The sequence below is a fragment of the Marmota monax genome, unplaced genomic scaffold (assembly GCF_021218885.2).
Source record: "Marmota monax isolate L192 unplaced genomic scaffold, Marmota_monax_Labrador192_F-V1.1 WCK01_AAM20220418_F8-fsc00068, whole genome shotgun sequence".
Classification (NCBI taxonomy): Eukaryota; Metazoa; Chordata; class Mammalia; order Rodentia; family Sciuridae; genus Marmota; species Marmota monax.
The window spans coordinates 7,110,223-7,125,727 of record NW_026692352.1 but is presented as its reverse complement, the minus strand read 5'-3'; the positions used below and the strand labels follow the sequence as shown (position 1 = coordinate 7,125,727).

The following is a 15,505-nucleotide window of genomic DNA, read 5'->3' as shown; positions in this document are numbered from 1 at the left end:
GAGAGAAGCCAGTTCTTAGAAATTGCTTAGAAATGTTTCTTCCAAATTCACAATAAAATGAATATTCCAGAAAGAGGGTACCACTGATATTCTGTTCTTTTGCAAATTCCACACAGAATAAGGACTAGGCTGCTCAAGTTGGAGAGGCATGTAGTAATGTGGAAATTGGAGTTAATCTGAAAAACTGTTTGGCATCTATAAGGAGAAGAGGCATGGTGGCGTCTCAACGGTATATTTCCCCCATACCTGAAAAAGAGATTTCCATGTTACCTTCTTACTGAAGGGGGAAAAAATTGGGTGAGGAGCAGTCTTTTACCTACCATGTACTTCTTTGATGGTTCTGGTTTTATGTGTATGTGTGCAAGGTGATGGGGAAACAGTTCCAACTGCAATCTTTACCATGCCAAAAGTTTTGTCTATTTTGAGGTTACGGAAACTGAAGGCTCTGGTCTCCTGGTATCAAATGCCTTCAAATTGATGATGATCTAAGCACTCATTTGTCACTTTAGTTTGCAGTTCCTTCTTTGGATTTGATATTTTGGAATTTTCCTTGTTTCTTTGAGCTCAGCTAGACTGTTACAGGGTGTGTGCTGTATTTTAAATTATCCAGAATTTCTAAGTGTTTTGTTATAAAAGGAATTTTCAGATATTTTATCAGACATATTAAAAAAAACCCAGAAGTTTCTGAGTTTCAATTTGATATTAAGAACTTTCATGGATAAGCACAATCCTGGGTTCCAGGGATTACCAAGTTAACTAAGACTTTAAGAAGCTCACAACATAGTTGGGCAGACAGATGAACAACAAGGAACACTGCTAAGTGGAATGATCACCAAACAGATATATAAGAAAGAAGCTTTGGCAAAGCAGATGAAAGAAAGATATTTTTATTTCATAGGCTTGCCATTGTTAAAGTACCTATTCATTTTTTTTTTTTCAGAGCTGGGTCTTAAATCCAGGGCCTTGTGCATGATAGGCAAATGCTCTACTACTGAGCTACATCTCCAGCCCTGTTAAGTACTTTCTAAAGGTCTATCATTTGGATTATTAAAAGTACTGGTATCCCTTCCATCAGACTTGATTTAAGCCAAGAACTGTGTTTTATGCTTCTTTACATTTCCCATGTGCCCAGATTAAAAACAGAATAAACCGGGAACTTCTGGTTCCAGAAATATGTAGTAGATACATCTTTTTCCTTTCTTTCCACTAAGTAGAACAAAAACCCTGATATTATATAGAAAACAAACATGAAAAGAGAAGTAGAAGTAGGCAGACTAACTAGGGACCTTGAAATCTGAGAAATGATACAGTAGTGAATTTCCTTTTGAAGTTAATATTATTTTAAATTAAAAAATCACAATTGAAGCTGGGCGCAGTAAAGTACACCTGTAATCCTAGACTCGAGAATGCTGAGACAGGAGGACTGCAAATTCAAGGGCAGTCTCAGCAACTTATCAAGATGCTGTTTAAAACAATAAAAAGGGCTAGGGATGTAGCTCAGTATTTTGCACCCCTGGGTTCGATAGTCAGTTCCAAAATAAATAAATAAAAAATAAAATCACAACTGCATGTTTTTGTGGGGTATAATATGATGTTCTGATATACATATACAAGGTGAAATAAAATCAAGCTAATTAACATACACATCACTTCACCTTTTTTTTGTGGTAAGATATTTACTCTCAGGTTTTTGTGTATTGTTGGTGGTACTGGGGATTGAACCCAAGTGCTTTCTAACAGGGAGCTACATCCCCAGCCCTTTTAATTTTTTATTTTGAAACAGGGTCTTGGTAAGTCACTGAGGCTGGCTCTGAACCTGTGATCCTCCTACCTCAACCTCTGGAGTACTTGGATTACAGCCATATGCCACCTGAGCTTGGCTCTCTTAGCTATTTTGAAATACACATTATTACCAACCATTGGCACTGCTGGGCAATGCATCTCAAAAACTTATTTCTCCTGTCTAAAATGAAAACTTGCATCCGTTCATCAACCTGTCCTCATTCTTTCCCTCTCCCCACTTAGCCTCTGGTAGCCACCATTTTACTCTATATTTCTGAGTTCCACTTTTTAAAATTTCACATGCAAGTGAGAACATGTGATATCCAGCTTACTCCAGGTTCATGCACCATGTGTTTTCTTTTTACCAAGATATTTCAGATTTAGAACTAAAGAAGCCAGCAACTCCGTTCAATAATACAGGATTTCTCATTGGAAACTTTAAAGTCAAAAGAAAGACGCACAGCATTTTTCAAGTTCTGAAAGGAAAGAACTGTCAACCCAGAATTGTATATTTAGTGAGTATGTCCTTCAAGAATAAGTAAATATCAAGACATTCTCTAGCAAAGGTAAGTTAAGAGAATATACTGCCAGCAGATCTATCCTAAAAGAATGACTACAGGAAATTATCTGAATAGAAAGGAACCGATGAAAGCGAAATTTTGGAACAGCAGGGAGGAAGAAAATGGAAAGAGTAAAAATATGGGATGATAAGGGCAAATTCCAGATGTCAAGGGGTGAATGCATGCATAGAAGAGTTACTAGAACACCCTATAATAACATTTTCTTTATTAGCATAGTAAGAGGCACACATCTTGCCTCTCTCTCCTATAGAGAGACAGCCTTTATTTGTCAGCTCTGACAAATAAACTCTCATGTATATCTTTGCCTGGTCTCTGTCTTTCATTTCTTGCTTATCAGTCTTTCATTCCTTGCTTTCCCTTCATTTTGGTGCCAAAACCTGGGACTGGGTTCCCCAATGTGCCCATTCCCCTCTTTGAGGGTCACTAAGCATCCCTGGGCCCAATCTGGATTCCATCGTGGGACCATGCCAAAGGCATTCTCTGCACCTACCACCGGACATTTCTGGTAAGACCCCTGTTTCCGGTCGACCTAAACAACCTACGGTCCGGGGAAGTGATTGATTGTCCGGCACTCCCAGGGTTATTTTGTGGTCAGGGATACCCCCAGCCACAGCTTTCAAAGCTAAGGATGATCCTTACTGTTGACTAAGTCTATAGGTCGTCTTTTATTTGGGTCCTGGGTTTTGAGAAAAAAATCACAGAGGGTGATTGGGAATTGTTCCTGGTGAGACCTCTCAGTTTTGGATAAATCTCTACAGCTTCTGCCCCTACATAAGTCCCAGCTGGGTGCCCAAGTGCCTCTATGGGCCCTGCCCTTGACACTTACCCAGTGGTAGTAATGACCTCCTAAGCATAACTGTCTTCTCAACTGGGTGATACTACAGACTGGGGGATACCCCACCTCTAAACTCACCTCCTATATCTCACCATAGATGGCTCCTTATCCATTCCCTCCCATAGTCCTCTAGGCTGCCTCCTGGCTAACCTAGGGTCTCTCTCTCTCACTCTGGACCTAAAACCCCCAAAACTTATCCACTTGTGCAATCAGATCTGGCCTCAATATCCTTTGGATAATGACTCTAAATGGCCACTTAATGGCAGTCTAGATCCCAATATTATTAGGGATCTTTTCAATTATTGTGAGCATTCGAGAAAATGGAAAGAAATCCCCCCATTCTCAGGCCTTCTCTTTCCTTCATTCCAAATCGTTCCTCTGCTCTTCCTGTTCTCTGGCTCAGGTTCTGCTGGCTCTTAAACCCTCTCCTCTCAACCTCAGGACCCTTCTCAAAAGCTCAGACTTCAACCTTGCTGACGAACTCCCTCCCTACTGTTCTCCACCTTCTGATCTGACTATTCTGGAACTTCCCTCACCTACTTTCAGTCCACCCACTACTCGTTTTTGCTCTCCCATGGCCCCCTATACCCAGCTCACACCTCTGCTTCCCTTTTGTGAAGCAGTAGGGTTGGAAGGAGTTGTCTGGGTACACATCCCTTTCTCCTTTAGTGACCTCTCCCAAATCGAAAGGAGACTAGGGTCCTTCACCATCAATCCTTCAGGGTACATTAAGGAATTCCAATACCTAACCCAATTAATATGATTTAACTTTCCATGATCCTATCCAACACTATCCTACCTGAGGAGCACAGGCGAGTTTGGGAGCAGGGTTAGGGAATAGCAGTTTTCCCCAGCTCCTTCCAGACCTATGTCAGAACTTACATTGAAATGTAAATGGAAGAAGCCTCATACTATACTAAATCAGAAAGTAAATTGTATGGTACTTTACTAGTTATCAGCCGGTCATTTTTTCTTAAGTTCCATATTTTTTGAGCTCATAATTTTGGTCCTATGCACCTAGGTTAATGTTTTTCTGACCAGTCCTATTTTTTTTTCAACTATGGAGTTTTTAAACATCTGTAAGATTGCAATGGAGTGTTATGTTGTCTGTCTATGTGTGTGTAGGTCCATATGTCATGTACATGATATCAAAATTGGCAGATTAAAAATAAGTGCTCATCAATTTAAAAATGGATACAAATACCTTTAATTCACGTGATTTAAAATGGTTCAATTTAAATTGGATAAACAGATGAAAGTAAAGATGTATTTAAAATTAAACTTAACTCACAAGTCTCTCTAGGTGGTCAAAGAACTAATAAAATGTTGTATCTATAAAATGTCTAATATCCATTGTTTCTCTAGACTTTTCTTCAACATGGAAGAAATGGCTAATACTGTTAAATACACTTGTCTGGTATCTTGGTAAAAATAAGTAAGATAGATTTGACATGGGATTACTCATAAATGTGTTTGTTAGACATATGATTAATTCACAAAGTTAAAATGCTAACTGTTAAATATATCATCAAGTACTCTTAACTCCTTGAATTCCATTGGGTAACATTATTGATGTTTTCATAAATTGGTAAATGAAAAAAAAAAGTGTTGGAAGTTGCTTTGTCATCACTGAAAAAAGGTTACTAAAAATTTTAAGTCCCAACAGGTATAATTCTATATACTTGAAGATTGTGTTTTCATGAAATGGTAAACAGATGTGATTCTATACACAAAGGTTTATAGAAGATTTCTATATTCAAAGGCCTAAAGTTTCAATTGTTTCAATTAAGAGTACTGTAAATAATATAAAGTATTTCTTTTTATTAAAATTAAATAATTTATCTAAAATTTAAAAATTTATTGAGGATTGTTTCAGATTGTAAGTAGAAAAGAGGGTTAACAGATGGGAAAGACAAATTAGAAGATTCTAGGTATGGAAACCATATTTAATAAAAAGAAAAGAAAGTATTTCTGGAAAGGAAAATACATGGATACAAATACCTTTAATTCACGTGATTTAAAATGGTTCATTCTATTAAATATGGAAACCATATTTAATAGAAGGAAAAAAAAGTATTACGTGATGAAGTAAATAACAGGATTTAAATAAGTGATAAAGAAGGTCTATGTAAGTCGGTTACATATGTAAATGAAACAATCAATCAAAGCTATTTAAAGGTTTTTCCCCTAAGGTTAAATGTTAATGTACTGATATCAACCAAAACTTAATCTATGTGTTAAAAGAACAAGGATTTCTTAAAACATTAATTTACCTATAACATTGTGTTTATTAAGTTTTGTTTTTTTGAGCAAGTAATCTTTAAGGAATTAAGGATTATATAACTGTGGTTAAACAACAACTGTTATTTTGGAATATGTTATTTCTTTAAGAGGTATACTTGACTAATATAAAAATATCAATGTATTTGTGATGCTATTACTCCTCTTTGTATATTAAATGTGTTCAAATCTTCTAGGTATGCAAGTCTTTAAGGTAGAAGCTTTAAAAGAGCATTACATCAAGCTGGGGTTCTCTAAACTAAAGCTGTATGGTAATTTTAGGCTTATAAAGATAACACATTTTATTGGAGATTTATTTATATAATTTAATGTTCTATAACTGGACCTGTTATCAATAAGATATTTAAAGTTTTATGTTACTTTAAAAAAAGGTCACACCTTGAGGTGGAGACCTAACATGATAAGACGTTTTGCATGAAGAACTATGAAAAAGGGTACAGGTCTGACTACATGCAATGACACGAAGAAGACTGTATTCTCACCTACTTCATAGATACCACATAGCTGTAAATTTTTTTTTTTTAAAATTCAGCTTGGTATTTTGTCTCCCTACACACTGCCCCTTATGCTGGAACATAAGAACCACAGGGTTGTTAACACAATGATGGTTTCAATTGTCCCCTGACCCCCAGGCCAACATCATCAAAAGATTTATTGAATTTCTAACCCTAGTACCTCAGAATGTGATCTTATTAGTAAATTGGATCATTGCAGATATTATTAAATGAAATGAGGTCATACTGAAGTAGGGTAGGCTCTTTCTCCAAGGTGGCTGATATTTTTATAGGAAGATAAGTCATGTGAAGTCACAGGGAGAAGACCATGTAATAGCAAAGGTAGCAATTGCTGCTATGAAGCTGTAAGTCAAGTTGCCAGAAAACCACCAGAAGCAAGGAAGAGGTAAGGAAGCACACCCCTAATGGTTTCAGAGGAAGCATGGCCCTGAGGTATCTTCATTTTGGACTTTTGTCCTCCTGAACTGTGAGACAACAGATTTCATTTTTTTTAAAGCTACCTAGCTTGTAATACTTTATTATGGCAGCCTGAGGAAACACAAGCATAGAAAGTATAGGTACATAAAAGAGATGCAGGATTTCTGCACTTTAATGGAAACATTAGACTCTGACAAAGTGTGTACATATAATACTGTGAGCAACCACTAAAAAGCAATACAAAAAGAAATACAAATACTCTACATACACTAAAATGAAAATCCAAAGTTTTTAAGTAAATTGTAGGAAGGTGAGAAAAAGAAAACAGGGAAATATATATAAAAAAAGAACAAAAGATAGATAAATGGCAGACCTAAGACCCAACATAATAATAATTACATAAGTGCACATGATCTAAACACACCAATTAAAAGAGTCTGAAAGAGTAGATTAAAGGGGCTGGGGATGTGGCTCAAGCGGTAGCGCGCTCGCCTGGCATGCGTGCGGCCCGGGTTCGATCCTCAGCACCACATACAAACAAAGATGTTGTGTCCGCCCAAAGTTGAAAAATAAATATTAAAAAAAAAAGAGTAGATTAAAGAACATGACCCAGCACTGGGGCTGTGGCTCAGTGGTGGAGCGCTTGCCTAACACATGCGAGGCACTGGGTTTGATCCTCAGCACCACATAAAAATAAATAAGTAAAATAAAATTATTATAAATAAATAAATAAAAAGAAAAAGAACTGGGGATGTAGCTCAGTGGTAAAGAACCCTTATGTTCAACCCCTGTCCAAAAAGACAAAAATGAAAAGTCTTTGCATACCTGACATACTGGATTATGCCAGGTAGCTTATGCTAATAATATGATTTACAATGAACACTTGTTTTTGTTTGCTTGGGGTCCTCAGCCATGCTATATCAGTTTGATCTCTAGGTAATACATCATGACTATGGGTATAACAACTTTACTGAATTTTGTAAGTTCTAGTGAACCACTGAACCTGAGGGTAGTTTGGGGAAACCTGATACATTAAACAACAGATATCTAATCAACATTTATAGGAAATTTCACTCAACAACAAAATACACATTCTTTTCCAGTTGGTATAAATATTTTTGGCATAGCCTGAAAAATTTAAAAGAAATGAAAACATACAGAATACTTCCTTGACTACTAAGGAATAAAATTAGAAGACAAGAAGAATGATAACAAGAAAATCTCCAAACACTTGAATGCTAAATATTACACTTCTAAATAATCCATGGATCAAGAAAAAGTCTCAAGGAAATTAAAAAAAAAAAAACACATTGAGCTGAATAAAAACGAAAATACAACATAGGAAATGTGAGACTCAGCTCAAGCAGTGGCAAGAGAGGAATTTATAGCATACTGAAACTCATTAGGAAAGGGGAAGTCTGAAATCAATGACTTAAATTTCTACCCCAAAAACTTAAAAAAAGAAGAGCTAAACAAACCCACAAAAAGCAAAGGTAGAATAAAATAAAGAGTGGAAATCAATGAAACTGAAAAAATGCGGGGGGGGGGGGAATCAAACAAAAAAATATATATATTTTAAAGGAGCAATACAATTTAAGACACTTCTAGAAAGACTGACCATGAGAGAGAAAACACACATATCACTAAAATGAGGGATGAAACAGAGTATTACTACAAACCCTGCAGACATTAAAAGGAAGATAAGAGACTATTATAACCAACTCTATACACATACATGTTGACATCTTAGAGGAAGGGGACCAATGCCTCAAAAACACAAACTACCATAATTCACCCAATATGAAATTGATCATTTTGGATAGCCCATAACTATGAAGGAAGGTGAATTTGTAATTTTTTTAATGCCCCAAAATATAAATCTCCAGGCCCAGATGGTTTCAGTGGGGAATTATATCAAACATTTAAAGAAATTAACACTAATTCTACACAAATTTTTCCAGAAAATATAAGGGAATAACATTTCTCAATTCATTTAATGAAATTAGTAATACTGATACCAAAAATGGATCACAGTACATACAAACATGAACCAATGTCATTCATGATCTAGACACAAGATCCTTAATAGAATATTAACAAATAAAATTCAGCAATATATAAGAAAAAATTATACACCATGACTAAGTGCAGTTTGTCACAGAATGTAAGGCTGGTTCAGTATTTGAAAAATCAATCAATGCAATCCACTGTATTAACAGAATACAGAATAGGGCTTGGGTTGTGTTTCAGTGGTAGAGCACTTGCCCAGCATGAACAAGGTCCTGGACTCAACCCCTAAGCACCACAGTACACAAACAAAAAAACCCAAAATGAAACAAAAATAAATACCATTTATAATTGCTTTAAAAAATGAGAATTCTATACAATGTTGATAAAAGAAGATCTAAATAAATCAAGGACAATCTCTGTTCATGGACTCAAAGGCCCAACAACTCTGCAAATTGACATGCATGTTTAATATATCTCTTAATGCCACCCTGCCCAGCCACCCAAATACTTTTTGACAAAGATGTAAAAGCAATTCAATTGAGAAAGGACAGTTTTTTCAATCAATCTTCTTGGACCAGTTGGAATCCGTGGGTAAAAAAATAGAGATTCAACTTAAGTCTCAGACCTTATACAATATTAACTCAAAATGAATTATGAACTTAAATGTGAAATGAAAAACCATTCAGTCTTTTATAAAAACGTAAGAGAAAATCTTTGAAATCTACAGATAGGAAAAGAGTTCTTAGAATTGTCACCAAAGCATGATTGGCAAAAGGGAAATTGAAAATTTGAACTCATTAAAATAAAATAAATGTTTGCTCATTAAAAAACCCTGTAAATAAGGTAAAAATTCAAGGTACAGATTGAGAGGAAATAATTGCAAACCACATATTTGACAAATAACTGGAATTTCAAAACTCAATGGTAAACCCAACTACTATGTATAACCATGAAGCTCTAACAAAAAAAGAATATGTTTACAAAACAAAAAACCCCCCACTCAACTGTAATTAGCAAGAGAAACTATCTTTGTTAATCCTTATTGTAAATAAGCATGCAATGGGAAAAGACTTGAATAGATAAGTCAGTGAAGCACATATACTGATGGCAAATAAGCATATGAAGGTATATTTAACATCATTAACTGTTAGGCAAATGCAAATTAAAAACATAAGATATTGGTATTAGAATAAATAAAAATAAAAAAAAAATGGTACTAACACTAAATGCTGGTGAAGATGCAGGGAAACTGCATCACTCATACATTGTTGTTGGTAATGAAAAATTGGTATAGACACTCTGGAAAACAGTTCAACAGCTTTGAGAAAAACTAAACATACAATCACCAAATGTAATTCCTAGCAATTCTACTCTGGGCCTTTATTTCAGAAGAAATAAACACTTGTGTTCACATGAAAACCTATATACAGATGTTCATAACAGCTTTAATTATGATAGCCTAAAACTAGAAACAATCTAGACAATATTCAACAGGTGAATGGTTAAACTGTGGTACACCTCTATTGTCGAATTACAGCAATGAAAATGCATGAACTACTTATATACTCAACAACTTGGATTAATCTCCATAGAATTATGCTGAGTTCAAAAAACAATCTCAAAAGGCTATATACTATATGATTACATTTATATAACATTCCCGAAATTTCAAAAATGGAGGACAGATTAATGATTACCAAGGGTTAAGTACAGGAATAGGGTGGGGTGTGTGACAGAAGTAAGTGTGATTATAAAAGGGCGACAAAGGAATTCTTGTGATGATGGAAACGTTTTGTATCTTGACTGAATTAATGGCAAATCCTGGTTGTGATGTTATACCATAGTACTGCAAGATGTTACCACTGGAGGAAATTCATAAAGTGATAGAGTATCTCTCTCTATTATGTCTGCAATATATGTATTCCTACAATTATCTCATGAAATGTTTATTTAAAAAAGAAAACAAAACAAAAAGAGAACAAATCCACAAATCATATTTCTTACTTATTTACTGAGTATATGTTATATGGCCAGGACTTACTTAAGGTACTCTTATGAATGTTGTTTTTTATTAAAATTTCATGAACTGAACTCTTATTAAAGATTGTGCCCATTTCCCAAACTATCTTTCATGGAATGCTATTTCTTTGTGACACTAACATCTTTCCTTGAGAGGTGTTGTATAAAAGGAGCTCCCTAATCAAATAAGTTTGAGAAAGATAAAAACAACATTTTCTTTTTACTGTAGAATTTTTTCAAGGTTTTTGATATCCTAGTGAGCAATATACAATTTCAAAAGATGCCATCATTTACAGCTTTCCTCAGATTTAATTTTGGAACTCTTGTTTACACATGATGCCCATTAACAATTTCCTGAAGAACTAGTATTTCTTATACAATAATAATGTTGGGTTACAGTTTTCTATCAATATCTCTGCTGGAGTTAGGTTTTGTGATTTATTTCAATGTAGGCTATAGATTTACTGTCATAAGCCTGAATATATTTATGGTTGATGATCCAAACTACTTACCATGTAACAATATAAATAGATCGAAGTACTAATGTAAAGACCAACATTCCATACATGACCTGGACAGAAAAGAAAAATGAAATCAGTATCATCATTATTCTTTGGCAAAGAAAGTATATTTTGCCCTCCAAAATAGCTCTTCCAATTAAATGTGAATATCTATTATCTTTCATTATATTTTTTCAAGGGCAAAATATTTTATTCACCTTTGTCTTTCCAATGCCTGGCATTTTATTTATTTATAGGTGGTGCTGAGAATTGAACCCAGTACCTCACACAGCCAGGCAAGTGCTCTACTACTGAACCACAACCCCAGCACATCCCCATCCCCCATTACATTTTAAAGACGTGCAAGTAGGTAATTAAGTCATGCTAATCTCCAAGGAAAAACTAAGAACATGATTATAAATAACCAATACTGGAAGTCCTATGCCTATTTTAATTTTCTCTTTCATTTAAATTTTTTTATATATATATTGGGGATTGGATCCAGGGGTGCTTAACCACTGAGCCACATCTCCAGCTCTATTTATGTATGTTATATGAAATTTTAAATATCTGCCAAAACTTGAAGAAATGGTACATTTTTAACCCACATTTCCTAGCTTCTTTTTTCCCTTTTTAGCTTCACTTTCAGCAAATCATTGTTTTCCATGTAACAACAATATAAACCTCAACTCTTAAACTCTTCTCCAGAACGTCTCTACATATATATGCATCCTCCCCTCTACATTCTTTCTCCCATCTTTAGTCTCTAAAGAAAGTGGTGGCTATTCCTTCTTGACCAGAGTTATCTGTCCTATAGGCTCACAACAACATATCTGGAGATAATATGTCTTAAAATCAGAAGTGTGATGTCTCCAGTTTTGTTCTTCTTTCTCAAGACTAATTTGTCTATTTGTGGTCTTCTGTGGTTCCATATGAATGTTAAAATTCTGTTTCTGTTTCTGTTAAAAAATGCCTTTGGAATTTTTATTGGGATTGCATTGAATCTATAGATCACTTTGGAAAGTATTAATATTTTAATAATACTAAGTCTCCTAATCCATGAGCACAGATGTCTTCCATTGTGTCTTGTTTAATTTATTTTATCAATGTTTGGTGGGTTTCAATATACACTTTTACCTCATTAGTTGAGTTTATTACTAGATATTTTATTCTTTTTTGGTGTTGTTATATATTGAATTATTTTAATGTTTTTTAGATAGTTCATTAATAATATAGAAATGTAACTTATTTTTTTATATGTTGGTTTTGTATCCTGTAACTTCACTGAATTAATTTATTAGTTCTAAGTTATTTTCTCAACTCTTCAGGGTTTTTTTTTTTTTTTTAAAAGGTATATATATTTTTAGTTGTACTGGACACAATATCTTTATTTTTTATTTATTCATATGTGGTGCTGAGGATTGAACCCAGCACCTCACACGCACTAGGCATGTGCTCTACCACTGAGCCACAACCCCAGTCCCTCCTTGGGGTTTTTATAAATTAATCATATCTGTAAATAGGAACAATTTTACTTCTTCCTTTTGAATTTCAGTGACCTTTATTTATTTTTCTTCCCTAATTGCTCTAGCTATGACTTCTATGTCGAATAGAAGTAGTCAGAGTGGGCATTGTGAATTGTTGCCGATTTTAGAGGAAAAGCTGTTTTTATCTTTGATTATGATTCCAGCTGAGGGCTCCTCACCCCTTGCTTAGCTGCCCTTGAACTTGTGATCCTCTTGCCTCAGTCACTGGGATTGCAGGCATGCACCATTGTACCTAGCTAGCTGAGGGCTTTTCAGGCATGATCTGTATTACATTGAAGTAATCTCCTTTAATTCTTTGTTGAATTCTTTTACTCTTTGAAGGGTGTTGAATTTTGTCATTTGTTCTATATTTATTGAGAAAACATGATTTTATTCTTTATTTTGTTAGTCTAATGTATCATATTAAAACGTTTTTCATATATTCAACTATCCTTGCATCTCAGGGATAAATCCCATTTGGTCATGGTGTATGATCATTTTAATGTGCTGTTGAATTTGTTTTGTAACTGCTCTGAAGAGGATTTTGCATCTATGCTCATCAGGGATATAGTTTTCTTTTTTTTTTTTAATATTTATTTATTTATTTATTTTTAAGTTTTCGGCAGGCACAACATCTTTGTTTGTATGTGGTGCTGAGGATCGAACCCGGGCCGCACGCATGCCAGGCAAGCGCGCTACCGCTTGAGCCACATCCCCAGCCCTCAGGGATATAGTTTTCTTTCCTCATAAAAATCTTGGTCTGCTTTGGTATCAGAGTAATTCTGGTCTCATAAATTATACTGTATTTGTTCTCCTCTTCAATTTTTTTAAGAGTTTGAGGAAATTTAACATTAATTCTTTAAGTGTTTGTTAGAATTTGATAATGAAGCCATCTAATTCTGGACTTTTCTTTGTTGAGAAGTTTTTGATAACTGATTTTATCTCCTTATTAGTTTGAGGTCTGTTCAGATCTTCTATGTTTTCATGATTTGGTCTTGTCAGACTGCATGTTTTTTTGGAATTTATCCATTTATTCCAGATTGTCCAATTTGTTAGCATTTATTTTGTTTATAGCACTCTCTTACTAAAATCCTTTTCATTCTTATGGTTTCAGTTAAAATATCTATTTCATATCTTTATTTTATTTAAGGGTTAGCCAATTTTACTAGTGTATGTGAAGCTCTTTAATTCCTATTAATACACACACACATGCACACACAGACACAAGTTGACCCTTTCAATACAGTAACTCTTCATTTTGTTGTCTTCTTTCTCTGTTCTTCTACCATTTCATTTATTTCTGCTCTAGTCTTTGTTATTTCTTTCCCTCATCCAAATTGGGGCTTATTTTGTTCTTCATTTTCAAGTTCTTTGAGGTGTGAAGTTGTTTACTTGACATCTTCTTTCATAACATAGACATTTATCAATGCAAATTTCCTTCTTAGTACTGCTTTTGCTGTATCCCTGAAATTTCAATATGTTGTGTTTTCCTTCCTCTCAAGGTATTTTTCAATTTCCTTTTGACTCCCTCTTTGACCCAACGGCTGCTCAAGAGTATGTGGTTTAATTTTCACATGTTTGTGAAATTTTCAATTTCCTTTTTGCTGTTGATTTCTAGTTTCCTTCTATTATGTTTGGAAAAGTTACTTGTATGATTTCAGTGTTCTTAAATTTGTTAAGCCTTGTTTTAATACTAACATTAAGATCTACCCTGGAGAAAGATAAGGGGACACTTGTCAAGAAGTGTATTCTGCTGCTGTTGAATGAAATGTTTTGTGTATGCTTGCTGGTCCATTTGGTCTACAGTGTTGTTAAAGTTTTTAGTTTGATATTCTATCTACAACTGAAACTAGGGTATTAAAGTCTCCTACTATTATTATACTGTTGTCTAACTCCCCTTTCAGTTCTGTCAATATTTGCTTTACCTGTTTAGGTGCTCTGATGTTGGGTGCACATTTAGTTTATCTCCTGGTGAATGAACTCTTTTATTATTACACAGTGTTGTTCTTTGTTTCTTGCAACAGTTTCTTCAAGTTTATTTTGTCTGATTCAAGAATACAGAATACGGGCTGGGGATGTGGCTCAAGCGGTAGCGCGCTCGCCTAGCATGTGTGCGGCCCGGGTTCGATCCTCAGCACCACATACAAACAAAGATGTTGTGTACGCCGAGAACTGAAAAATAAATATTATTTTAAAAAAAAATTTCTTTAAAAAAAAAAAAAAGAATACAGAATACTCACAAGACTTTTTTTTTTTTTTTTTGGTGGCATGGATTGAACTCAGTGGTGCTCTGCTAACAGAGCTACATTCCTAGTCCTTCTATTTTATTTTTTCATTTCAAGATAGGGTCTTACCGAGTTGCCCGGGCTGACCTTGAAGTGGTGATCTTCCTGCAATCTCCCAATTTGTTGGGATTACAAGGGGGTTTTCTTTTTTCAATTTACTCAGCTACTGTGTGTGTCTTCTGATTGGGAGTTTAAGCCTTCTATATTTAAAGATATTATTGATAGGGAAGGCTTTACTATTGCCATTTTGTTAATTGCTTTCTGTTAGTTTTGTACTTCTTTTTTTCTGTCTTTTCTTCTCTTGCTATTTTCCTCCACCCCTGCTTTTTCCCCTTTCCAGTACTGGGAATTGAACCTGAGGGTAATTTATCACTGAGCTACATCCCCAGCCCTTTTCATTTTCTATTTTGAAATAGGGTGTTGTAAAGTTGCTGAGGCTGGTCTTGAATTTGTGATACTCCTGCCTTAGCCTCCTGCATTGCTGGGATTATAGGCCTGTGCCATCATGCCCTGCTAATTTTTTTTTTTTTTGAAGGAGAGTTTTGCTATATACAGTATTTTTCATTCAGCATTCTTCTTCTTCTTCTTTTTTTTTTTTTTTGGTACCGGGGATTGAACTCAGGGGCACTCAACCACTGAGCCACATCCCCAGACCCATTTTATATTTTATTTAGAGACAGGGTCTCACTGAGTTGCTTAGTGACTTGCTAAATTGCAGAGGCTGGCTTTGAACT

The 15,505-nt window shown here is 34.9% G+C and overlaps 1 protein-coding gene across 4 annotated transcripts in view; it reads right to left on the bottom strand.

Annotated features, from left to right (window-relative positions):
* Positions 1-15,505, bottom strand: part of Acer3 (alkaline ceramidase 3) — a 175,526-nt gene that overhangs the window by 22,192 nt on the left and 137,829 nt on the right. For all 4 annotated transcript variants that reach the window (XM_058578557.1, XM_046442038.2, XM_046442037.2 and 1 more), the window contains exon 7: positions 10,973-11,031. In XM_058578557.1, the coding sequence (XP_058434540.1) occupies positions 10,973-11,031 (59 nt within the window). The remainder of the gene's footprint in view (positions 1-10,972; positions 11,032-15,505) is intronic.